The 23,487-nt window shown below is 31.7% G+C and overlaps 3 protein-coding genes across 6 annotated transcripts; 1 reads left to right on the forward strand and 2 right to left on the reverse strand.

Moving 5' to 3' along the window:
- Positions 1–4,798: 4,798 nt before the first annotated feature.
- Positions 4,799–10,290, reverse strand: LOC132703841 (NECAP-like protein CG9132). 2 transcript variants are annotated; one of them, XM_060673347.1, is made up of 5 exons: positions 10,128–10,290; positions 9,858–10,063; positions 9,437–9,621; positions 7,726–7,919; positions 4,799–7,260 (listed from the first exon to the last, which is right to left on the reverse strand). In XM_060673347.1, the coding sequence occupies exons 1-5, from the start codon at positions 10,211–10,213 to the stop codon at positions 7,212–7,214; spliced, it is 720 nt and encodes a 239-aa protein (XP_060529330.1). In that variant the 5' UTR covers positions 10,214–10,290; the 3' UTR covers positions 4,799–7,211. The 2 variants fall into 2 exon arrangements, with proteins under 2 accessions (XP_060529330.1, XP_060529329.1); XM_060673346.1 differs by having other exon boundaries at positions 7,726–7,922.
- Positions 10,291–10,829: 539 nt separating this feature from the next.
- LOC132703560 (protein RER1) lies at positions 10,830–13,654 on the forward strand. 3 transcript variants are annotated; one of them, XM_060672888.1, is made up of 6 exons: positions 10,830–10,999; positions 11,289–11,373; positions 11,598–11,702; positions 12,904–13,000; positions 13,059–13,276; positions 13,360–13,654. In XM_060672888.1, exons 2-6 carry the CDS (start codon positions 11,299–11,301, stop codon positions 13,450–13,452), a joined length of 588 nt encoding a protein of 195 aa, XP_060528871.1. In that variant the 5' UTR covers positions 10,830–10,999; positions 11,289–11,298; the 3' UTR covers positions 13,453–13,654. The 3 variants fall into 3 exon arrangements, with proteins under 3 accessions (XP_060528871.1, XP_060528869.1, XP_060528870.1); XM_060672886.1 differs by having other exon boundaries at positions 10,831–10,999; positions 13,056–13,276; XM_060672887.1 differs by having other exon boundaries at positions 10,832–10,986; positions 11,044–11,373; positions 13,056–13,276.
- A 1,580-nt stretch (positions 13,655–15,234) lies between these two features.
- On the reverse strand, positions 15,235–23,390 carry LOC132703559 (palmitoyltransferase ZDHHC23-B). The gene is made up of 4 exons (XM_060672885.1): positions 23,145–23,390; positions 21,242–21,740; positions 17,483–17,659; positions 15,235–15,520 (listed from the first exon to the last, which is right to left on the reverse strand). The coding sequence occupies exons 1-4, from the start codon at positions 23,167–23,169 to the stop codon at positions 15,268–15,270; spliced, it is 954 nt and encodes a 317-aa protein (XP_060528868.1). The 5' UTR covers positions 23,170–23,390; the 3' UTR covers positions 15,235–15,267.
- Positions 23,391–23,487: the final 97 nt, after the last annotated feature.

Raw genomic sequence — 23,487 nt, forward strand, 5'->3', positions numbered from 1 at the left:
TATAAATCAAGCAATAAATCAAAGAAGGAAAACGGTAAAAAAAAAATATTAAATAAAGAGAACTGATTAACAATTTAGGTAGTTCCTCCCAAGAAATAATTTTTTAAATGAAATTTAACCGATGTATACGAGAAGCAGCTTTTTGTCATGGACTTCTTAATTTTAGGTATGTCATATGTCAAGAAAACAAGCAAAATGCAATTCTTCTCGGCTCGACATATTTAACCACTTTAAATCTAGAAGATTATGACTTACATGATCTCTTCGTTTAAGGTTATAAATAAATCGAATCCATGAATTCTGTACTTTTTGTAATTTATATTTTGTCAAAACATCCAAGCAGGGTCCAAAGACAAAATTACAGTATTTTTTTTTAATTTAAAGTTTAGAATATCTTTACTTTTATAGATGTTGTGGAGATTAATATAAGTGTTTTGGAGAATTTTGCAAACTTGTGTACGAAATCTAAGTTCATTATCAAAGGTGATGCCCAAGTTTTTACATTCGCCAACAGCTGGAATTTTAACCTTATTTATAAAGATAACCAAGTTTTGGGCGGCCCAGTACTTAGCGGGGACAAAATATATTAATGCGGACTTTGCGGAATTTCAAGCCAGGATCATTTGAGTATTTAAAAACCGGTTCCAAGCATGTATTTCGTCTCTTTGCCGCTTCCACTGCATCAGACCGAGAAAAGAAATATGTATTTGCGTCTCATGAGCATACCTGTGACCAGTGAACTCACCAAAGCAACCCCACATATCTTGTATGTAAATAATGAAAAAAAAGATGTCTTAATAATGAGCTTTGAGGGACCCCCCTGTCAACATCAAAGGCTTTCGATCTAATATTGTCAATCTAAACTGTGCCGTATGCATTGGATTTCAATCCTACCATGGCCCAGACAACTCATGCCGATGTACATTTTGTACTAACATCTTTGACAATAGTATCAAAGTCAACAGTATAAAGAATCTGATGCACCTAATCATCAAAATATGGATTAATGAGCTCAGGATTCCTCAGATGTTCAGGACTATCGACGTGCTTCTTTGATCTGCTGTAGATGTTCAGATGGTCAATAGTCAATCCAAATCTCTTTTGACTTTTTTGTACGACTAACATACTCAATATAAGATTTATTTCAGCCGTACAGCCGAGGTGAAAAGATTTCTAATTTCCTTATAGGCCTCCCAGTTTTGTACATTTTTATTACGCTTATATTTCGAGAGATGATTGCGATATTCTTTCATTATACACAAAGCGTCGGTAAACCAAGGAGCAGGCGGTCTCGTTACCCGTTTTTCAGTTATTGGTACGTGATAGTTAAAAAGAGTTATGATCATGTCAAAAAGCATAGCAGTCTTCTGGCTTATATTAACACAATCAAAGACTTGCCACCAAGGTAGATTTACTAGATCTCTTTGAAAAATATCCATATTAAATTGTTTAAAATTTCGTTATCTAATAATTTTTTATTCGAACGCAGAAATTTCTACATTCAGAGAGCAGTAAATTAATTGGTGATCCGACTGATCGTGCATATCATGTCATGAATATGGCCACTTAACAAACGGTCATCGGACAGAATAATAACGTCAATCAAGCGCACCTTATCTCTGATATATAGTGGGATTGAGAACCATCTGCTTGCAGTTAAATGCGTCAAGAAGGTTATCAAACTGATGAGTTAAGAGAGCTATGTAATTCTGACAATCTTGTTTCACGAGAGACGAAGGAGTCTCTGAGTTAAGTGAATATAGTTCTAGTTTAACTAACCCTTCTTTGATAGCTTTCTTCAAGTTTATGATTGAAATGCTATGCCATCTTGTACAATAACTTAAGACTTCTGTTCTCATGTTTCTCATGATTGCACAACTTACCCTGTTTAATTTTGTTCATACAGTTTGTACATGTGGATCAAATCACTATGAAAAATTATACAATTGAACAGCAGGTCTAAATGATTGAAATTTATTATCAAAATGAATGTTCTTTAGTAAAAACTTTGCGCGGGTTGCGCCTATTTTACGGCTTTCGCGGAGGGCGTTCAAAATTGACTCTGCAACGCTTGGTAACTAAATTTATTCGGTTACTAATCAGCCAACGCCGCTACGTCAAAAAAAAAACGCCTGGTAAGCTGAACACATCGCGGCTGTTCATGCAACTGTGCAGGAGAACCTGAGGTAATCAATTCCTCGCCGCGCACAAGAACCTGGTCTGTCCCAGACTTCAACATCGCAAATTTCGCGCCGTTGGCTATGTTAACAACCATAATTTAGGTAGCAATGCATCCACAAAAAGTAACTCTTTGGTGTGGATTTTGGAGTGGCGGTGTTACTGGTCCCTATTTTTTTTTTAAAACGATGTTGACGAGGACATTACCGTCAACGGCGATCGTTACAGAACAATGATAACCAATTACTTTTGGTCCAAATTGAACGATGTGAACACCAACAACATGTGGTTCCAGCAGGATGGGACCACCTGCCATACAGAACATTTTGATGGTATGATTATCTCTCACAGAGATGACGTAATTTGACCAAGATCGTGCGATTTGACTCCGCTAGACTTTTTCTTGTCGGGTTTTGTAAAGTCGCAATCTACGATCAACTTAACCCAAGCAATCGCCCAAACTCAGCCGGAACTATCTGCAAGAGTCATTGAAAATTGACCACTCAGCTCCGTGTCTCCGTAAGAAGCCGCGGCGCAGATTTAAAGCTTATTATTATTTTTATTTTATTATTTCGACATTGACCAGTCCTTATTCAAAAACCCTCTATTTTGTCAATGCTTTCTCCTTATACTAAAATGTCCGTGCAGCTTGAAAAATGTGTCAATATAGTATTTCCACTCGTTGGGTAGGTCGTTCGAATAAAAAATGAATAAAATTTTGAGAATTAGCAGATATTCCTTTTATTTACCAGCTGCACGGGAGTACTAAAAACGGTTTCCACAATGACGACAACCACATCAGAGAATATTTTCTAACTTCAATAGAAATCTAACAGAACGTGGACCGCTCTCGGGGGCAATGAAGGACTATGGGAAATTATTATTATGATTCTCTTCACATTATTATATAAATTACTTTGGAAAGAAAAAGTTTTGCTGTTAAGCAGTGTATTTTTGAAACCTATTTTTCATGGTCAATTCTAGTGATATCAATCACATTCCAATTTTATAAGAAAAAATTTGTTGGAGCTTTTGTTACCTGTTACGCTCTGACCCAAATTTGACCTCTATACTACGTTAAAATTTCAAAACTTTCTCTCAACCTGTTTCGCAAATATTAATACAAAACCATTTTCATGTAAATTCTTGTGGCTCCGTTAGGTGGCGTTTTTCGACAACAAGTGTGATAAGCGGTATTTGACTCACGAGTTTATTTCGCAACGAGCGGAGCGCATCGGAGCGGGTGCTTAATAAACGAGTAAGATAAAGACTTTACCAAACTTGCTGTCTTTTTGTTGTACTTTTTTATACTTTTTCTACCATCGTCACGAAAAAAATCACAATTTAACAAATTCAAAATAATAACAGATTATCGCATTACTAAATGTAGTCAAGGAAATGTCCAAAGTGGCTCGGATTCGAGCGAAACGAAACTGGTAAAGTGACACTTCCCGCACTCTAGATCGGTGTGTAATTAGGCATTTTACAGACGGGAGTAGAAAAATGCTGTTACAGACGGAAGTAAAGTACTTCGGACTTTTCCGGGATTATACCTCACGGATTTGGGAGCAATAGGATGTTTTCGGAAATATTTCCCACCCTTTGAATTTTGACGTCTGTCAATTCTGACGGTCATGTCAGTCGATGTATTCGCGTTGTTTTGCGAAAATGTAGGTGCCCTAAAATTAACGGTCGTAGAAAAAGTATAGTATGCAACAAGTTCGGTAATAGTACATTATGCAACAAGTGCGGTAAACGGCATTTGACTCACGAGTTTATTTGACACGAGCGGAGCGAGTTTTTAATAAACAAGTGAGTTAAATAGTTTACCGACCGTTAGTTTTTGGGTACATTTTCGCAAAACACGAATACATTCACTGACATGACCGTTAGAATTGACAAGCGTCAAAATTCAATGCGTGGGAAATATCTCCGAAAACATCCGATTGCTCCCAAATCCGTGCGGTAAAATCCCGGAAATGTCCGAAGTGGCTCGAATTCATGGGAAACGAAACTGACGTGGTAAAGTGACGCTTGCCGCACGCTAGATCGGTGGGTAATTAGGTATTTTACAGACGGGAGTAGAAAAACTTTTTAACTCACTCGTTTATTAAAAACTCGCTCCGCTGCACTCCGCTCGCGTCAAATAAACTCGTGAATCAAATGCCGTTTACCGCACTTGTTGCATAATACACTATAACAGCGGTGGGCGGGTAAATATAGTATAGAAAGATTAGTTAATTTGGTTAATTAAAATCTAATTTCAAGTAGGAAAGTTCTAGTTTGAATATTAATTCAGAACTAATATCAATTAACATGGACCTGAAAAACCAGAGCTAATAGATAAAATCTGATGCAATTTTTGGAATCAGTGCATTAAAAACCTCTAAAATCACATATCCGACAACACCTTTTTTTTAATTTTAATACCCTACGATTTTTTCGCAGGTTAATTTGGCAATCGTTTCAAGAGCAATTGAGAACAGAAAAGTGAAAACTTTGGCGCGAAAAATGTCGCATAGCAAGCAACTTATGGACAAAACAAATCAAATTGTTGGCCTTTGCAAAAGCCGATGTTCATGCGGATAGTAAATAAAGGTAAGAAAACAATAGAGACTGGATAACAATTTATTTTTTAATACTTATTAGAACACATAACCAAACTTTTGTTAGTACCTCCGCTCCTAAGTTTAAGATTTCATGAAAAGTTCAGTCGAAATAAAAATGGAATGTACCTAACATCGTTTCAAATCGCGATTTACATTTGATTCAATATTCAATTTTGCATTAGAAAAATCAAACAACTCGTTTTGAATTATTCTTAGAGTCGAAAATAACTTTGCCCGCTCCTCATGGAAAATAGATGTTTTTAATTTAAAAAAAAATTATATACAAAAATTATTAAAAATAAATTTTAAAGAACTATTGTTGAATAAATTAAAAAAATTAAGCAGTTTTTACATATTAATAATGTATCATGCATAATGAATAACAATAAAATAACAATGTTGAAAATGTACAATAAAATTTGGTAAAAGTTATGTGGGTTTTTCTGCTTTATTTGATTTAAAAGCTGGATGAACCAACAAAAACTAGACCATAGAAAACAAAGTACAAAAATAATATTCCGAGTTACTGAAATTTAAAAAAAAATGAGAGTACCATAAATGAAGTCTCTTCTCAACCAAACAGGTCGGCGAATTCTTCTAAAATTTTCTAAACCAAATTTTATTATTCAAAACAGGGTATACAAAATATCTATCGCTATAAACTCAACAATAAAGTCAACACAATTAAGACATCTAAATATTGTATTATTATACATATAATCTAAATAAATTATATTACAATTATCGTTTAAGAGAAAATGGTACATATATTTTATTCAGTTTATTTTAAAAAGTCATCTCCATATCTCATTTTCCGGAAAAAGTTTTGGTTCTACTAGAGAAATGAAAACACATATTTAAGTTTATACTTATTAGGGAGTAAAAGTAGTCTACAGGCTATTTCAGAAAATTGTAGAATCATAAAATGATAACTTCCATCATATTCCGCCCAATTTGCATGCCGGTCATAGGCGTAGATAAACTTTGTAAATAAAAGTAGGGTCTTTAAAACAAATAATAACATACCTTGCCAAGATTGCAATTTTTATATTTAAATTAATTTTAAATTTAAGATTTAAGACTTACAAGGTACTCTTAAATTATTTTTTTATTATTCAAAAGAGAAACCCTTACTGATAAAGATTAAAAAGAAAAAAAAGAGTAGAGTGGAGCAAAAACATAAATTATGGTCTCCGAACTAATGGATCTTCATCATTTGGAAGAATGGTTGGTGATATTAGGAGTCGTGTCACAAGGGCTAAAAAAGTGTTTCAGAAGTTAAGTTTCAGACTTCTGTTATGATTTGGGGATTCATGTTCATATCTTCCAAAAAGATGGTGCCCGTTGCCATACGGCTAAAAAAGTAAAAGATTGGATGTTAGAAAAAATGTTAGAGTAATGCAGAAATCTATCGCCGATTGAAACCGTATCACGGAAAAAAAGCTCCAACCGAATCTCGCAAGAACCATTCTAGAGTTGAGAACCAGTATCCAAAAAACTTCGAACAGATGAGTTGAGCCAAATATTTCATGGAGACAAAGCTCGTATTAGAGGCGACAGTGAAAGATTGATCCTGCCTAAGTATTTTAAAGTTAAATCTTAGTACATAACTTGGCAACGGTAGGTTTTATAAGTTTTAATTATGTATAGATCGGTTTGTAAACATTTGTTTGTGTTTGGAAATTTTGACGCTACAAGGTGTGAAAAAAAGTAACAGGATAGCATAACCTCAAAATTTGCCCCTGTAAATTTCCTGGTTTAAAATGCCACAGTTACGTATAGGGAATTTGTTTATATCTTTGTTTGTATCTTTGATATTTGCATATTTTATCGTTCTAACTCATCAACAAGTCTTCCTTCATAACAAAGAAAACATCTAATCATATTTGAAAACAACTCTCATAACGAGTGAGACACTTAAAATGATGTACATAATGCCTAATTGTTATTGCGTTAAAATAAAATTCTTTCTTTTGCAAGAATATGATACTGGAAAGACTTTAGCACGGTATTTTCAGATAACAACAGGAAAAACCCACAAGTTAACCCAAACCGGATGGTACTACCTGCACTAGATAACAAGTATTTTGCAATAAAATCAATTCCAAAGAATGATACAGCTTAAGTATTCATTAGGTCACTCTGTAGTCCCTCTGCGCAGTTACACGCCAAACTTTCTGAAATAGACTATAGTAGACAAATATTTTATACTATCAACTTAACTGGGACAAAACCCAACCCTTAAACCAAAACGATTCCAAACACATTAATTAATAAGGAAATAAGGATTAAATACCTATAGAGAGATTGGTTCATATAGAGCTTGATATTGGAATATGATGAGCACTATGCACCATCCCTTACTAATTTCGTTTAACACTAATAATAAAAAAAGTACATAAACCCTCTGTCAGCCATGTAAGACTAAAATTGAACCCAATTTGTATTTGTCGAGGAAGCCTGTGATGTTTCACTGCAAAAGTGAAAAAAAAAACACTTACACAACAGTATTTTTAAAACAACTCGACTATTGTTAAAAATAAGGGTGTACAGTAACAACATGAAATTGAAGTATTCATCCATTCTTTCAGATACTGGATTAAATATATTAAATTTATATTTTGACAAATGATACTGTAGATTTCGTGTAGAATTTAATTTCAAAATTTAACTAATTATGTAATTAATGAAAAGAATTAACCAACTTCCGAAATTAAATATATATTTTTTCAAATTTTTAAGTAATTCAAATATTTATAATTAACATAATTAGTAATTAATAATTCTACAATTTGATTAAATTAATTATTATAATAAATTAATAATTTAATATAATTATTAATTAATTAACATTCATTTATTTATTTATTTATAAGTTGATCAATTCACTAAATTATTTAATTATAAATTGAAAATTTTTACAAGCACGATAACTCACCCCAGCTGAGCTGATTTGAAATCTCCCCAGGAATCGTTACTCGTTTGAGGTTCCTGTCTAATATGCGCGGGTGAGTTCCCTGGAGAAACCCCAGGTTGAGCCGGGGCTTTTCCACTGGGTGGTGGAGGCAGCAGCCCCAGCCCCACATTTGGAGTTGTTTTCAATTTTGCCTTTGAATTTTCCGCACCGTCCTTCTTCTAAATAATAGGAGAGTGACACACAAATCGTGTATATCAAGGACATATATATTATATAAAAATTAATAATTATTAAAATAACATGGGATACCAAGTCCTATTTTTTAGGAAAAATACTGCAATGACTAGAAGCTAGTTCTGTGTGGTCAACTAAGAAGGAAGCTCGGGCTTATCTAGAGAAATAATTGTCATAAGATGAAAAGTCTGATTTCTAGAATGACCGCATTTTTGTATTCTAAATCCCCTTTTTTGTGAAATAATCTAATATTGCAGATAGCTAAAGTAAAGCTGGGATAAATTCGATTCTTTTTGGTTGAATGATAGTTGCTCTACCTCTTAAGAGAACATGTTGAGGAATGTCCAAACATTTTCGGAAATAAATGTGAATAACCTTAAAATGGCAAAAACGCATTACGTCAAACTTAGAACCATTGAAAACGGCTCTTCTTAATGCAGCGATATCACTTTCATTACAACAAACGATGGCCAAATAAGAGCCTACCAGGCTAGTGAAAACTGAAAGTCGATATATTTTTCCTAACCTAGAATATTAGTAAACGAAATAAAAATTAAAAATACTGCCCATCGGTCCACATGAAATTCAAAATTTGATTTGTAAATTTTGTAATTTGTAATTCTGAAATGCCTTTTCTACTGATATGTTTGATATGTTTCATGTTTAGTTTCCAAACAATGAAAACACAACTGCTTTTGTTAAAATCTATGGGATAAAGTACACTGCATTAAAACGCAAAGATTTGTGTTTTATCCATGTTATGGTTTTTCATTATTGTAATATATTGATTGCATTTTAAATATAATGTTGGCGTTTTAACAAGAAATTTATATATATTTTGCTAAAAGATCGAATCTTAATACTTAATAATGGTCTTCCTGTTTCTATTTTTTTTACTGATATTATGGGTCCGGATTTTATTTATAGTAATGTCCAAAACTAAGAAAAACGCCATCTAGCGGCGATACACGCAAATTAGTGCACTGAGGGCAGCGTTGATGGCCTAAGAGCTGTTGTCAACGTCTCTAAGTGTGACCAAGTTGCGTTCAGCCATTCTGAAGTTAGTGCCATATCACTGTCTCTTAATAGGTACAGCAAAAACTCTTCTATGAACAAAATTGAATTTATCTCAATTTTAAAAGGGTGTTCATTTTAGTTATGTGTAGTATAAGATTATTTCTCAAAAAAGGGATTTAAAAATAATTAATGCAATTACGTCCCCTGGTAACCATTTTAGAAAATTGAAAATCATTTCCAGTATCTTCTCTTGTCTGCTGTAGTGGATACCTCTCAATTCGCTACCTAGTACAATGGGCGAGTTTATTTTTGAATTTAATTTCCATTACATTTGCCTCACAACATTTATTGATTACTTAAACAAACATCTGATAATAGATGCAATTTAACTATCAGTCATTAAGTAATTGAATTGTTACAAGAGCAAGATTGTTTGATAATCATAAAATATTTACTACTTGTTATATGAATAAAAACTTACACTTATATTCATTTTAATTTTAATAGTTTCGCCTTCCTTAAAGCCCAAGTCAAGTGTTGGACCTTTGGGCTCTTCACTAATTTGTTTTTCCTTTTTAACCCATTTAAAATGGTCTTGCAGTGCCACATTTAAATCAAATGAATCGGACCGATCTCCAAATCCAACACCAATAAATGCGGATCTCCCTAAAAAATATTAATTTGAAACTGAACTCAGAAGCATAATGTTGTTAGTCTTTATTTCCAGCATAATTCTTAAAAAGATTTAAGTTCCTCGAAATTGCATTGAGAAATTTAAAATCAAAGGAATTAAAATTTTATGAATAGTGATCAAAATACACACAAAGCTTGCTTTATAGTTGAACCTAAACACCTGCATCTATAATTTTTCTATATGTGCAAAAACCCATATTAAAACTAACCATTATCGTCCTGTATCCGTAACACAAAATATCTGGATGAATCACTGACGGCTTCAATAGCAAGCCCAGGATATGCATCAATAGGGCATTTGGCGAAAAGTTCGCCAGAATTTTTATCTTCTAATTTGATAGCTAACTCGCTCCCTTTGGAAATCAGTCGCATCCGTCCTGTCCACGACGGCTCGGATAAATTCCAATCCGCAGCTCTAAAAAGGGATATCTGAAGTGATGTATAAGGTATCTCATCAAAGTTGGTAATTGTAATAATACCTATAACCACGGTTTGACGATCTCGGAGGAATATTATATACAAAAACTTCCGGTTTAACTAATAGAACACTTTCGTACAGATCCATAATATTGTTATATTCTAATATGAACAAAACATCCAAATTTTCATGAATTAACTGCTGACAGCTAAAACGTTAACCAATATTTATCATTTAACTTTGCTCAAAGAATAACACATCAAAGAAGCACGTTTTCCCTCTTCATCTTTTTGGTAAAGAGTTGCCAGATATACTAAAATTATTCGGCCGTAACAAACACTGTTAACAAAATGGACAGCAATGTTTTTCCTTCTTCTTGTGCAAAGCTGCTAAATTATAAAAGCTATTATTAAGGAGTGTAAATACAAGATAACTGCATATTCAAACTTATGCACGCGCTTCCGAAATAATATAAAGTGATAAAATAAAACTAACCACTGGCAGTGGTTCTAGCAGTCTGGCAGCTCAGATAGTCTGTCGCAGATTTAAACTACAAGGGCCTCGTTCGGGCAGACGCTAGAGCGTCATGAACCTTTCTGTAATATTTTGAAGCCCGGAGAACGTGTGTTTAATATGGTAAATTTTGTGATGTCACATTATTCGGAAATCCCTCTCCTCGCTATTCCAATCGTATCCCGAGGATCATATACTCACCAATTTTACTTTGACGTTGAGCAGAGAAAAACTGATCGGATTTTCATTGCAAATGATATAACCACAAATTTATCAATTTCACCATAGATTAGGGAATTAATTTATGAAATATATTCTTACGTGTACATTTATTTTCGACGGATATTTGTAAAATATGAATATTTGAAAGTACATTTATAGTAATTTATTATTAATTTAACTTATACGTAATAATATCAAGTAAGTCTATATATGAATAACAAAAAAACGTTCTTTTCTTGTAGAAATGAGCAGAATCTGAGGTACATATAATTTGGAACTCCTGAAATAGATAATTTGTGAGATTTTTTTGGTATACTGATTGCCGCAAGCATTAACGATGAACCAGGCAAGACCCCCTTGCTAAATATTTTGTATCCAGTATTGAGTACTGGGACTTGGTGCTCAAAATCAGTAATTAGATTTATCGCAGTTCCAGCTCATTTCTGCTAAACCAGTATAACCAAGTGACCATTTAACATTATTCTAGGGAACTAAACATGGACGATGAATTATTAGGAGAATCGAGCAATACTAAAAGTAAAATTTCTCAAACTTTCATTAGAGCATCTCAGGTAAGTCAGCTGAAAAATACTCATTAGTCGATTAATACAAATAATAATATTACTTTTGTTTTTAATGTTCAAGGACAATTTTTAGTTTTGACCACAATTTCAGGCAAATGTGCAAATTTGCTTACCAAAAAAAAAACTCATCTTACTTTAACAATTTATATCTGATCAGTGTATGAAAAATCCACTACCCTAAAATAACTAAGCAGTAAACTTTTCTGTTTTAGTGGTACCAGGGTGTGGTGGACAAAACAGTTCCATGGAAGAAAGCTCGCTGGCTATTTTCTTTATTACTAATTCTCGGATTCATGGCACGCATTATAATCGCCCAGGTATGTACATGTCTGACAAAATTGTGTTTACAAATATTCGATTGTTAATGTTTGATAAGAAAATAAATTATCCCCATATTCCAAAAGGGCAGTAAAACTGACTTAAAGAACTATAAACCCATAATAACTCAATTGTATTCAAAACGTTTGAATTATCATTTAAGAATCAGGTGTACGATCATTTCTAAAGTAATATAATAAAAATATCTCTTTGCCCCTGATATCATAGAAGTGGATATGAATAAAGATATTGACGCTTTGGATACAGCAATAGGTAGGGTCTTATCAGCCTTGGGTGTATAGTTTGTTGCAAGTGGACTCCAACTTAATATATCAAAAAAAGAGAAAATGGTTATTAGTCTTAAAAAACACAATCACCTTGTACTTTAAATTTGGTGTACCATCAGGTCCACACAGGAGGTATCTGCTTTTACTACTCCAAAGAATCATATTTCATTTTTCTAAACTCTATTTGGGCCTTTCTATTGTTTTTTAAGAGAAGTTGTTTCTTAATAGCAACTCTTCTATGAAGACTGTTGCTTAAACGGTTTCGTACCTTTCTATTGGATTATTTCAATGCCAAACTATCCGAGATTTAAAATGGTTTTTTCTACCCCAAAGTAGTTTTACCCAGTCATTTCTCTCATCACGATGACTTTCATATTTTTATAATATTTTTGTTAAAACACTTGTAGAAATGTTTAAAGACTGCAGTTGCGGACTTTTTGAAATAAACCCACAATTTTGATCTGACAGCAGAAGAAAAGTAACGACGACAGGGCATGATCAATAATTATTTCTACTCGATATTTACACTGAAATCAAGACAAAAATAATTTAGAACACAAATAAAGTTTTCATACTTATTTCTAATCACAAATCCGTTATTTAAAAAAAAAAGCATAACAAACATTCTTTTACATCTTTAATTAATAATATAAATATTTTTCCATACTTTTACCACTATTGTTGGTTTGACATAAAAAACCACCAAACCAAGGAGTTTTAACACTACCTTGCAGATATATATTGCATTGCTATGCAACACATAATGACTTTCACTCTTATAATACTAGTGTTAATGAAGATATAAACCCTCAATTTCTCATATTTTGCTCTTAAATTATTTATATTGATTTGTGTATTTTGGACAATTTGAATGTGATCAAATATCAATAAAGCTTTACCTTACTATTTACAGGGATGGTACATAGTTACATATGCCTTGGGTATATATCATTTGAACCTGTTTATAGCATTCCTAACTCCAAAAATAGACCCAGCGATGGACTTTGATGGTAAACGCTAAGTATATACTGTTTCCGAACATGCTTAAACTTGCATTACTTTTAGCAGATGATAATGGGCCAGAACTGCCCACAAAAGCTAATGAAGAGTTTCGGCCGTTTATAAGACGGTTACCAGAATTTAAGTTCTGGTATTCAGTGACCAAAAGTACAGTTATAGGTTTAATATGTACTTTCTTTGAGTGCTTTAATATACCAGTATTTTGGCCAATCTTAGTTATGTATTTCATTACACTTTTCTGTATAACCATGAAAAGACAAATTAAGGTAAGATTCCTCATAATTGATCCATTAAATTATGATGATTTTAGTAGTTGTAATACTAGTAACGAAATGGGATTTTCTTTTAGCATATGATAAAATACAGATATTTGCCTTTTACACACGGCAAACCGAAATACCAAGGACACGAGGAAGCCAGTAAACTTATTTCTGGGAAATAGAGTTGAGATGAAATTAATTTCCAACAAAACATAGACCCAAATTTGTGGGTGGAATTTCTTTTTGTAAAAACGTGTTATTTATAAGTAAAGGAGTATATAAAGTTGTAAAATTTGTTTGTTTCACTTGAACATAGTTTCAGTTATATATTTTTGGTTACATGTTTTATATTTATTTAAACAGCTTAAATAAACCCATAAGTGATCGAACTGAGGTGGCTTTTACTTGATGAAAATCCATTTATCAAAATAATTAAGAACTAAAAGTTCAGATTTTCACGAAATTATATATTATGACATGATAATTGTTTCGACAACACCGTGTCTTTATCAAATGTCATATTTGATAAAGACACGGTGTTGTCGAAACAATTGTCATGTCATAATATATAATTTCGTGAAAATCTGAACTTTTAGTTCTTTTTTATTTCCATAAGTGATCATTTCCTTTTATTTACATTTTACCATAAGAAATAGTGCTACTGTTATTTACTTTTAAATTAAAAAAATAATTGGAAGTGTTCAGTGCCAAGGATTAAAATATTTATATTTGCGTTATCCATTTTGTGATGTAAAATATTTTCAGTCTATAAAAATCCTTAATTTTTAATTGAGACAAAATTAAAACCTGTGGAAGTTTATTTCATAAACGCCTTTATGAAGAGAACATCCAGAGCAAAAGCATAAAGTTAAATCACAGAATGAAACTGGTAAGATTACCCTGTACACTGACAGTTTTTATTACGTGGTACAGGCTATAAAGTTATTCTTAAAATGTCCAAACCGATCTATCCAAATCTATTTTTCCAAAGCCTGGAACCATAACTATAGTCTCTAAAATCTAATCCCTACATAGTGATTCTAAGAGCAGACAAAGGAAAAAACGTAGCAGTAGTCATGAGCACAACTATCAGCAAAACATTCTAGATTATCTTTGGAACGCAACCTTAAATCGGCTATTAAAGTTTCTTCTCTATTAGAACCCGTGAAAAAATCTTGTTAACCCTCACGAAATTTCGCGTTTATACGGAGATCCAAACGATATTGCGGTTAGTTTCTTTGAAACCTTGAGAAGAAAGCCCTAGACGCCTTCCTTCTAAAACCAAAACTATGGAAACATTATTTTTCTTATTTGACCTCATGGTCAACAATCCTTCCGAGATTTTCTTAACCATTTCAACTATACACTCTAACATACGTTTTATCGATGAATTAGAAACTAATAATACTCTTCCATTAGATATTCTTATTAATAGAAAATCAGACATTCATTCAAACACAAATGATCCTTCCTTGCATTACCTACAGATTTAGAGATTTACCATTTGTCCAGAAATCTCTCAACATTCGTCAAACACAAGATTTCCGTACAGTTTACAGCATTCCATGCATATGCGGCGCAAAATACATTGGAGAAACAGGATGAAAAACATCAAATAGGCTAACAGAACATGAGGGAGGCCACGACAAATAAAATCATCAGCAGTTGTCGAAACCAATCATTAAACTAGACATTAAATCTTATTTGACCAAACTCCAATTCTTGCATGTAATCAATTCTTTTGCCAAAGAAAAATGAGAGAATCCATAGAAATCTCTGAACAACCAAATCTTAATCTAAACAACTCATCACATCACTTTGTAACTGATAATGAAGACCTATATAACATATTTTAGATTGGCGTCAATTTGGTGCATATCTGATATACTGAGTCTCTTAGTGCATAAAATGAAATAAAATCCCTATGAAGTTTACTAAAATATCTTTAATTTTTCTTTACATCGTGATATATATATCTCTCTCGCTGTCAAAATAGGTCATGCCACTCTGTTTGCGGTGGAATAATAATTCTTTAAGCAACATATGATTTGGGCCCAGTTTTTAAAAAATCCCTTATGGTAAGACCTTTTAGCGTTTAACCCTAAGCACAATTTAGACGCACAGGGCAATTTTCTCCATTCCGTAGTAGAAATACCAATCGACACGAGGATGACCTGTTGGAGCAGAATGATTACCATGAAATTTGCGAGAAAAATACTGTACAAAGCGGAAACAAAAGATAAGCCCAACCTAAAAAAATAAACATGTCAGTAAATAAATAATATGCAGTGTGTCCAATATAAAGATGGGTTGTCGAAAAATAAAGGAGATTAGGAGAGAAATTAAGTTCCTTTTAAAGTTGCAAAGTGCTGCAGCGTGAATTGGGCCTAAGAATTTCGAGAAAATATAAAAAGTTGAATTTTCTATTTTTGTCTGCAAAGTCGAAATAATAAAATAATAATTATGCAATTTGTTTTTTTTTGTACTAAGCCCTGGTCGCTCTTAACAGAACAGCACAAATACATGTTTTGAGAGACCAATTAAATTACGTTTTGACAGTCCATTTATTGTTGTAAACATATATATATATATATATATATATATATATATATATATATATATATATATATATATATATATATATATATATATATATATATATATATATATATATATATATATATATATATATATATATATATATATATATATATATATATATATATATATATATATATATATATATATATATATATATATATATATATATATATATATATATATATATATATATATATATATATATATATATATATATATATATATATATATATATGATGACACTATATTCCGGGATATCATCCGTTCGCTCACTGGCAGTGTTCGAAGTGTTTTCGGAGCGCGAGCATTGAAGATGCCAAGTGAGATTTTGGCGAAACGTCTGCAGGATTCCAGTCGGAGTTCAACGAGCGAACGGATGATATCCCGGAATATAGTGTCACATTTTTCCATCCGTGAATCAATACGTGAGAATATATATATATATATATATATATATATATATATATATATATATATATATATATATATATATATATATATATATATATATATATATATATATATATATATATATATATATATATAATAATAAAAATAAATGTCCTTATTGACCTTATTGCTTTCATTGTCAGTTGAAGCGAAGTGCTTACAATACGAAAATTAATTACCCGGTGGCCTTTTAATTTATTTAAAAATGGAATGATTTTTTTCTTTTGATAATAAGTTCGACATGTTAAAATATAGTGAAGCTGAACGGATGTCTTTATAGACCTACCCTGAAAGATTATAGCCAAAAAAGACCAGAAAACTGGTTGCCTATTTATTCAAGTATGGTCATTTTTGCCGAAAACTGTAGTACAGAAACATTATACATCCGCAAAAATTAAAAAATCTGTATGAAACTATGCAACTTTTCTATTTAACTTTTTCATCGTTCGTAGTTTCTGAGTTACGGGGATAGGAAACCTTATTTCTTACACCTTGTACTTAACAATGTATCTTTTGTAACTGAGACTGTTAAATATTACTACCAATAATATAAACTAATCAGCAATATGTATTAATTATTCAATTACATTTTATAAAATTGGATTGGATTATTTGTTGAGAGCGATCGTGGCCTACTACAAAAAAATCGAGTTTTGCTTGCAACCCTAAGATTGATGATAAACGCATCATTTAAAGCATTTTCATGCTGTATTTAATAACGAAAATATTTAATACGCGATCATAAGAAATTTCAAAAATCTCAAAAGCAAATGGAAAATTTCTGTTTCCATTTATGACATCATATTCTACATAAAAAAAATGTTCAAGGTCATGTTTGCCGTATGTTGACTTTGCGGACAAAAACAGACAATTCAACTTTTTATATTTCTCAGAAACGATTTACTCTGGAATCATTATACGGGTAGATTTAACCTTTAATAAAATTCTTTCCTAACTTAACTTTACTAATTCTTCCTGATTTAACCGATCCTGTATGTCCTATAGATTCCGATATCACTATACTATCCCATTCTTATATTGGACACACTTAAACAATAATTCATATCTATTGAAGGAGCGTTTAGCGAATTTGAAGTACATTTCTTTCCGTTTTTTTCTTCTTTATTTGTTTTATTATTCGGAAACAAACTCGATACTTACTCGAATTGAAAATAGACATCAGAGCAATCGTCCGGCAGCAATATAGTTTTATAAAATTCAAAGGGATGACACACCGAAGTAAGAGTCAAATTGGAACTATAAAGCAACGCGGCAATCCCAAAAACTAGAGTTAGGATGAATAAGCATTGGTTATGCCTACTGATACAGCAATCAAACCTAAAACGTTATTTTTGTCACACAAACCACGCGTTCAAATAGAGAGATTTTAGGCCACTTGTTTGAAATTATACTTATATATATGTACTTATATATATATATATATATATATATATATATATATATATATATATATATATATATATATATATATATATATATAAGTACATATATATAAGTACAATGTATGTGTGTTGTTAAGTATTTAAATACATGTATTGTAAGATGTATTTCAAATACATGGATCGCTTTTTTTTATTTAAGTATCAATATAAATACATTTATTTGTATTTTTAATGTAATTTAAGAAAATAATGTAGTAGACCATACATTTTTCGACTTGTTCATCGACACCACTCTCATTAAATCGGATTAAGAATGATAAAGAAAATTAAATGTTTTTTTTTTAAATCTGTATTTCAATATTTACGACCTACACATCTCCAATCGTTCTTTCGTTCTTAAATTAGGATCACACTAACTTGCTTACAATAGAAAGGCCAATTTGTTGAATGAAAGTAATATGACAGCCGCGTTACTACAAGTCGTTTATTAGAATAATAAAAATGATAATAATTATACTTTATTACAATTATAGAGATGGGCAGATAATTGAAATATTAATGATTCTAAGGTAAATAAAAAATTATGTAAAAGTAAGATAATATGAATTGCAATAAATATTATTTTTTAAGATGTACTATTTACAATACAAATTCATTTGTAAATTTAGACAGGTTTCGAGTAGTAAGATGAACTATGGTCGTTGGAGTGCAGAGAAATAATAAAGCTGCTCTACAGTATTTTTTACCATATGTTCAACATACTATATTTTTCATAATTCACTGTCTTTATTCCCTCTTCCAACATAATTTAAAAGTCGTATTACGCCTTGCTACAAACCCTTTTACGTACGCCCATACCAATTCCATCGGGCAACGACTCAAGAAGGCATGAGGATTTTTTTTTGATTTTCTTGGGTGATAGCTGGCATTATCCATGACTATACCAGACCCAGGACGAATAAGATCAAACATTTTCTGGAAGACTTCAAAAACTTCAGAATTCATGTCTTCTTGACAATCTCGAGTAGTCCGTTTGATTGGAATTCAGTAAACCACCACCGAAAAATCAATTTTTGCTAACAATATGAGTAATTATTTTAATTTTTTCCTTTTTCCCGAAGATACTTTTATTCCATTCCGCAAATCTAGTCGTTGCCAACAGATAATTTCGTCTTTATTAAAACTGATTTTCCGTTTTGGTGGTTTTTGTTACAAAACTTGATTTAGCATCAATCTTTTCCACAATTTTTTTTTCGTCCTTTTTCATTTTAGACATTATTTTGTCCAAGATAGGTATTTCTTTTTTTAAAGTAAAAGTTTTTCCATCTTTCTGTACTTAAAACTTGGTGACTTTTTTAGAAAGTGCGGTTTTACTAATTCGTTTTTCAGGAACAAATTCAGAAACATTTTCAAGAACAAACTTTGCCAACGACTGCTTGAAAGTAACTGTAATTCTAATTTTAAACACTAAGGCAAAGGTGACAATCATCGTGCGTACAATACTATGCCAATGGAATACAGCTGAGACCATTATGTTTTTCAGTGCAATAGTGATTTATAATTTTCTTGCGTTAAGAACTAGAGCATAAGTAGAATATTATTAATTAGGGGCGACATCCAACTTATGCAAGCCTCTAAAACAAATAACCAGTCCCAGGCATATAATCCTGGTCAAATATACATTTATTGAAATGAATTGATATCGAACACACAACAAACAAAAAAAAAACGAACAAAAAAGAGAAGAGCAAAATAATAACTCGCCAAAGACTGGTTAATAGGATAAAAAAACTTACAAACAATATAAAAAATATATAAAAAGAAATATAACTCAACTATATAACAAATTAATAAAGAAAAGTTCTAGAAAGATAGAATGATAAAACTGTTTTTTGTTCAGCCACTGTTATCAAAAATGTGTTTAAAGTAGTTAATTGAACTCAGGTGGCTTTTACTTGATGAAAATCCATTTATCAAAATAAATAAGAAGTAAAAGTTCAGATTTTCACGAAATTCTAATTAAACAATTGTCATGTCATAATATCCCAATAATTTCGTGAAAATCTGAACTTTTAGTTCTTATTTATTTTGTTAAGGTAGTTAATGAGATAACTGATGCCAAGCCAATTGTTGAACCTGTTTATAACTCTTTACTTAACAGAGGACTTAACATCAGTGCTGCTGCAAAGGAATCACGTGGTTTGACTTCCTTCATATAAACATAATAATTTTCTTGCGTTAAGAACTAGAGCATAAGTAGAATATTATTAATTAGGGGCGACATCCAACTTATGCAAGCCTCTAAAACAAATAACCAGTCCCAGGCATATAATCCTGGTCAAATATACATTTATTGAAATGAATTGATATCGAACACACAACAAACAAAAAAAAAACGAAAAAAAAAGAGAAGAGCAAAATAATAACTCGCGAAAGACTGGTTAATAGGATAAAAAAACTTACAAACAATATAAAAAATATATAAAAAGAAATATAACTCAACTATATAACAAATTAATAAAGAAAAGTTCTAGAAAGATAGAATGATAAAACTGTTTTTTGTTCAGCCACTGTTATCAAAAATGTGTTTAAAGTAGTTAATTGAACTCAGGTGGCTTTTACTTGATGAAAATCCATTTATCAAAATAAATAAGAAGTAAAAGTTCAGATTTTCACGAAATTCTAATTAAACAATTGTCATGTCATAATATCCCAATAATTTCGTGAAAATCTGAACTTTTAGTTCTTATTTATTTTGTTAAGGTAGTTAATGAGATAACTGATGCCAAGCCAATTGTTGAACCTGTTTATAACTCTTTACTTAACAGAGGACTTAACATCAGTGCTGCTGCAAAGGAATCACGTGGTTTGACTTCCTTCATATAAACATAAAAATAATACAACTAATTGTCAATTGATGGTTTAAGATAATATAAAAATATATCAAGGAATAGTAACACAATTCGTGTTATCCAGATTATTTCGTCTTTTTTCGATTTTTAATTAACGGCCATATATTTAGATTCTTCCTGCGTCGGTTATTGATGAAACGAACTTGCTGATGTTTCCCAATGATCCTGCTGGCTTCTTCAGAGGTTAACAGAATGTGGTTTGCATCTTATTTTGCACTTGCTTCTTTACTGTTTGAAGGGCCAAGGACATTGTCTCATAATGTCCCATATTCGACAGAGGTAAAGACCTGAGTGGCGGTTAAAATTGTTTGATTGTTTAGAGAGTTCTATGGACTCTCAGATCTTTTTTTAGAACATCTCCTATTCTCTCGAATAATTTCCACATTGAAGATTACAAAATACATTTTAGCACAAGCTCCCAAAGGAAATGTTCTTAAGACATATAAAACTTGAAGTTCGATTCACCAACAACAGACGCAGAACGGTTCCAGAAGATTTGTAAATAGAACTGCCATAAAGCTAGTTTTTATACAGATTACAATGATATGAAGTGATTTAGAGTGTGCAAGTGGCTTAAAATCCCTCCAAAATAACTTTCAACAAACCATATGCAGTGATGATCTTTGTCTGGTATTTTTGAATCGCATATTCGGCAAGTGTAAAACCTGCTAATGTCCTTTCCAAAAATATTGGTCTCGGGGTCGCCTTCGCCATAAGATATTAGCTCGTTCGCCCTCGATTTTACGAGATACAGGCAAATCACAAAGCCGAATATCAGGACGCTTAAAAAGAGATTTTCTTCTAATAAGATCTCGAGAAACGGTATGACAACGAACTCGAAAATGAAATACAACAGAGTTAGAGAAGTTAAAGTCCACGTGAGGAAAAATTTCGTTTTTGGGATTAATTTTATGAAAACCGCGAAAATGAGTACGAAGAAAATCGTAAGGGTGGTAAAGGAAAAGATCGTCCACCAGAAACTCAACGAGGCGACCAGCAAAAAGGATGGCAGAATAATTACCGGCAGAAAACCGTCGAAGGTAAGGTATCTGGGACGCAGACGGTCTTGAAACGTAGCAACCATGCCAAAAATCCGGTTTTCACCTAAAAAAAATTAAAAATTTGATTTCACGGATCAAGGAAACTGACAGCTTTCAAAAAGACACCTACGATCGTCACTTTAAAGCTGTTTCTATATTCACGAATTTATCGAATATCAATGAAGTTACTTTTTTGAACGCTATTATCTCCAAAACTATTAGAGCAATCGAAAAAGATAAAGAACATTTCTTACTTGGATTTACTCATAGGATACAAAAATGGAAAAATATATAGTGTTTTATTTAAAATAAGAGAGTTGATCTCACTTCCGATAAAAACGCTATTAAATTCTTATTAATATAAACAGGATCTACGTTACTCAACAAAATTAAAGGACACACAATGGACATCTGGATAAGTTGCCACATATAATTTAAATTAAGAAATCTATGGTGTACCTCAAAAACAAATGAAAAGAAATCTGTTTCCCTTTACATCAGCACATTCTCTTTAAGAAAAGAGCTCTGAAAGTGCACTAATTCCAAGATCATGTTTGGCATATTTTTAAAGACAAAAATATAAATCCAACTTCTTATATTTTCTCCAATTTCATAAAAACGATTAATGCTGGAATCATTTTGAGGCCAGATTTAAGTTTCTCATAAAATTCGTTTAAACTTTCCTACTTAAACCTACCCAGTAAGTCTTAAAAAACTAGAAAAGCTACTCATAATGTTTGTGAATCTTATGTTGAGTCTTTGCAGTTGTGAACGAAAGGAAGGAAAGGATTTCGGTATTCCTATGATCTGGACAGAGCCTAAAATCATTTCAATGGTCGCTAGATTTGCATAGTAGATTTTAAAAATTTTAATCAGATTGAAATACGTGTAGATATAAAGAATATTTGAAATGAAAATGTTATCAAAGTAATAACTAGTGAAGCTTGGAAGGCTTTTGTATTGATAGTAGAAAATTTCCTAGGCAATCGTAAAACACCAAACTATAAGGAAATGGTACGAAATATGTCAGAACAGTGCAAGATTTTAAGAGTATCAAGTTACACTTTATTTGCAATCAGTACATGGATTTCAGAATAATTTAGAAAATTATCGTGAGGTAAGGAAAATCGCTTTCACCAAGATCTAAAAGTAATGTAGGAAAGTCAACATTTTCTATTTACTGAGACGTACACTAATTTTAAATCAAAAAACTCAGACTATAATTATAATTGCAATTTTTTTCATAGTTGTGGATTTTTGTACATATTGGAAAATGAAAATAAAGATTAAAAAAAAAACAAGGGTGGTTTCATGAACTGTGGGTAAAAATATATAGGAAATCAAGGGCAACAAAACCATGTTGACCAGTGTAATGTTTAAGATACCAACCAAGAAACAATATAAAAAGTTTGTTGTCACAAATAGTTAAACCATAGCTTGCTGATAAAAAAAATTATTCTATACTTACACTTGATGTTCTTAAATTTCAACATTTAATCACGCATGGGGCTGCGGCATAGAAAAGAATTTGAGTGAATAAAACCGCTGCTATCATTGAAATATATCGAAGAAATATTCAAATACCAAAACTGCTTCAAACTTAAAATCGGTTACGTACGCACCCACTTGATGTTGATGCTGTTACGTGTAGATCTAAATAAAATGCATTAAAACAAAACAATTTAAACAACAATAGAACATTAAGGTTGACTTGTTCCGCTTCTTCATTTTTGGTTTTTAAGCCCGGCGTAATCACCGGGCTTATTCGTCCAATGCCGGCACAGAAGATAAAATTGTTACGATACAAAATT

This window comes from Cylas formicarius, unplaced genomic scaffold (assembly GCF_029955315.1).
Source record: "Cylas formicarius isolate icCylForm1 unplaced genomic scaffold, icCylForm1.1 PGA_scaffold_6__28_contigs__length_40554024, whole genome shotgun sequence".
Lineage (NCBI taxonomy): Eukaryota > Metazoa > Arthropoda > Insecta > Coleoptera > Brentidae > Cylas > Cylas formicarius.